The sequence below is a fragment of the Arachis duranensis genome, chromosome 6 (genome assembly GCF_000817695.3).
Source record: "Arachis duranensis cultivar V14167 chromosome 6, aradu.V14167.gnm2.J7QH, whole genome shotgun sequence".
NCBI lineage: Eukaryota > Viridiplantae > Streptophyta > Magnoliopsida > Fabales > Fabaceae > Arachis > Arachis duranensis.
The window spans coordinates 101,053,921-101,057,962 of record NC_029777.3 but is presented as its reverse complement, the minus strand read 5'-3'; the positions used below and the strand labels follow the sequence as shown (position 1 = coordinate 101,057,962).

Genomic DNA, 4,042 nt, shown 5'->3' with positions numbered 1-4,042 from the left:
TATTAGAGCCTGTTTGGGAAGTAGTAGAAGCGACTTTTTTTAACTTTTGGATTATGAAAAGTCACCATCTATGTGTTTTGCACTATTTTAAAAAAAGATTTTAACTTCTCGAAAAGTTAATTTGTAGCTTTTTGAAGAAGTAGAAATATATGACTTCTTTTTCGAGAAGTCATTCTACCACTTACCTAAAAAAAATTAATTTTAAAACAAAAAAATCTACTTTCCTTCTTGATTCTATGAAAAATACTAACCCTTCATCACCATTTTCACACCAGGTCTGCTAGAAGCACTGGCCTTCCACCATCATTCTTACGTAATGTTCCAAAGTCTCACCATTTTTACGTAATGAAACATCTGATGGAAGTATTGATCCTCCACCACATTTTCAGACAATATTACATCTGAACAACGTACTGCATATATTCCTTCTAAGTATTTTTTTATCATTTTATCACTATTTTTTATTATTAAATTTGTATTCAAGCGTGGTATGAAATTTCAGTTTTAATTTTATTTTTTTCATATGTAATTTTATAGCTTATTATTATTTTCATAGTTAATTATAACAAGTTCTTGACCTCAATAAAAGAGAAGAAAATTCTAATAGGAGTAAAAATAAAAAATGAAAAAAGCAATAAAATATACATTGACACACATTTTATATTTATTTTTTATTTTCACCTACTATATCATACACAATATTAGTGATTAGTTATCATCGTTATTTTAATATTCATTCTCTTTTGTAAAGCTGCTATTAATAAAAGTCCTTATGTTTTAAGCTCCTTTTCCAAAAAAAACTTATTTAAATTATTTACCTAAACTGGACCTAAATATAAAAATATTAAATAGTTTTAACTTTGAATTTCTTGTAAAATAATCTCTAATAATTTTATTATTATTATTATTATTGAATGAATATATATTTTTGTACATTAGTTTTTCCTGGGGACTAAAATGTCCATTTTTAAAATATTTGGAGACTGATCTGGGTAATTACTCTACCGGAAAATGAACTGAGGACTGATTTATCTGCGGAGTAAAATATTGGGAATTGATCTATGTATTAATTTTTTTTTGTGACTAAAATATCCAATTCTAAAATCTTGGAGGACTGATTTGGTAACTACTTATTAATAATAATAATAATAATAATAATAATAATAATAATAATAATAATAATTTAAAAACAAAAAGTACCTCCTTGTAAAAATCATGAGGCAGAGCCACAAGAATCCCTGCTCCATCACCAGTGTTGGCCTCGCACCCGCAAGCACCTCTATGCGTCATTCTCACCAACATCTCTAACGCATCTGTTACCTGCACACCACACAACACACAATCAAATAAAAAAAGTTAGTTACATTTTTTTCCAAAATCCGAAACCGTAACCGAAACACGCAAATCAACTTTCTCACAGTTTTGCGGCTACTTTGACCAGACAATTCAGCAACGAACCCAACCCCGCACGAGTCCTTATCCATTTTGGGATCATAGAGCCCCAACGGCTTCTCCGGCACCGCCGAGAATGCGGACCGGACTGTCACCTTTGGTAACCAGCCCGGCCCACCAAACTGCCACAAGCGGATCCTCTCGGACCCGCTTGATCGCAGCCGCGGGCCGAAGAACCTCTTCTTGTCCCCCGGAGCAGAGCATAGTGTGAATGCTTTGCTCCGATTGACGGAGAGGCTCACCAGCCGACCCTGTGGGGAATTGTTGCGTTTTCGAAAACCATTCAGCTGAGGGTTGTTGAGAGACGAGGACGTTAGCGAGAGTGACTTTGACATTTGATTCAATTTATTTTTTTTTTATTGAAGACGTAGATAGTTATCAAGTGGAGTGTTCTACTGTTTACTTATGTTGGAAGAGTTTTAAGTATTTAACTATGTATGGAACTCTTGTTGCTTATGGGAGAAAATATAAAATAAAATAAGTAAAAATGAAGGATTGGATTGGATCGGATCAGAGTTTTTTCGCAATATATGTGACAGATTACAGATCTGGGATTAAAGGACCAGATTTAATTGAAGATGAAAATGGTACTTGTATGCGTGAACAAAAAGGAGGGAAGTTGTTAATTGAAGGCTTCTATTTAATTCTGGACAGGACAGAAGTGAGAAGACCGCTTTGGAAAGAGGCTGAATCGGAAGAAACAGACAGAAAGCAGAAAGGGGAGAAAACAGCGCCGCTTCAAGGAGCTGTTTAGTATTGTGTGAGGGTTCTTTGGTGGAGAGAGGCATAGAGGATGGTTTTATAGAGGGAGCGCGTGGTTTTTTAATTTTTAAATTGGGGTCAATGCTGAATAGTGAATACTGAATAGTGAGAGTATGTCTGAGAGTGTAGGTGTTGATACTTGAATGGAGAAGGGAAAGGGGTAGGAAGACTGGGGAGTGTGGATCCACCGATCCACCAAGTTCTTGTGACCTTGGATCGAATAAAATATCAAAATAATTCACTAATTTTCATTGGAAAAAAATAGTAATATTTAAAAATAGGTTAATTTTTTATATAAAAAAAATATTGGTGTTTTTATTGAAAATAAAATTATTTGGTGTAATTATAAGTAAATAAATTTTATAAGTGGAGAATCAATATATAAAATACGTATTAGACATGTGTCAATATTTTGAGTAATATACAGAACATTTTTTTTACACATCTATAATATTATAATACACTTTAAATATTAATATTTAACTAAAATATCATCTTTATCTCTATATTAAAAATAATTTCGGAAGAAAATAACATTCCTTACATATCTAAGCCTTTTTCATAATTCAATCTAATTAAATTAGTCTACACCTAATAAAAAAAATCAATTTATTAGTGAGAGTATATTAAGCACGCTTTAGCTCCCACTAACACAAACATATACCGTCTTTTTTAATATGAATACCTTATTCTTTTTCGTATTTCCTTTTTTTATGTATTTTTTTATTGTTGTTGTTCTGTCGTTGGTTTTTCTATAATAATGATAAAAAGAAGCGAAGGAATTTTAAATTATGTAAAATTAATTAAAAATAACAATAAAATTTTTTAACTATGACACAGAAGTTTCTCAATTTTAATACTAAAATTTCTTAATCGTAACATAGTTAAGAGGATAAAACAAGAATTATAAAAATATAGAAGAAGGAAAGTTTTGAATTATGCTAAATTTATCAAAAAAATAGCACCAAACTTTTTTAACTATAACAAATATAATTTCTTAATTTTGACATCGAAATTTCTTAACCGTGTCATTTATAATTAAATGATGTGTTTTTCTTCTCATTAAACTAATTAGATGGTATTGAATTAATATATAACAGGTTTAGCCAGTTCTAAGTCATTTACAATAAATTGATGTATTTTTTATTTTAAAACATATTTAAATGTATTTTATTAGTTGAGTGAATTAAGATTTTAGATTTGTAATTTTTTAATTTTTTTGTGTCATTTAATAAAAATTTTCGTGTCATTTCTAACTAAATAATGTATTTTTTTATTATTGAATTGATTGCATGGTATTAAACTGAAGAAAAAAAAAGGAGAACGAGAAAAACAAATTTTGAGATATATAAAATTTAACAAAAAATAGCACCAAAATTTTTTAATCGTAATACAAAATTTTTTTTAGTTTTAATACTAAAATTTTTTAACCACAATTTTTAAATTTTAATACTGAAATTTTTAACGTGTCATTTACAACTAAATGAATTATTAAACTAATTTAAAAAAAAGCGTAGATATAAAATAATATTTATTTATTATATTTATATCGATAATTCATATTTAATAGCAAATTAATTTTTGTTTCTCTACTTTTTTCAAATTGTATTAGCATTTCTCACTTATTTATAGATATTAACGTTTTTATTTATTTATCTTTTTATAAATTAAATGATTCCATTAGCACCCAATTAAATTACACATTCAACAAGTCACCAAAAAAAAATTACACATTCAACTGACGAAGTAGAAGTTTTTGAATCTCCAGGTTAATAGATATCTCTTCCTTGAGAAGGAAGCTTAAAGTCTTGAAGGAGGAAGATGCTTA

At 28.9% G+C, this 4,042-nt stretch overlaps 1 protein-coding gene across 1 annotated transcript in view; it reads right to left on the bottom strand.

Annotated features, from left to right (window-relative positions):
- Nucleotides 1-2,236, bottom strand: part of LOC107495014 (glutamate synthase [NADH], amyloplastic-like) — a 14,856-nt gene extending 12,620 nt beyond the window's left edge. Inside the window, 2 exon segments of the mRNA XM_016116050.3 lie at nt 1,201-1,320; nt 1,419-2,236. Coding sequence (XP_015971536.2) covers nt 1,201-1,320; nt 1,419-1,787 — 489 coding nt within the window. The 5' untranslated portion in view covers nt 1,788-2,236.
- Between the last annotated feature and the right edge of the window lie 1,806 nt (nt 2,237-4,042).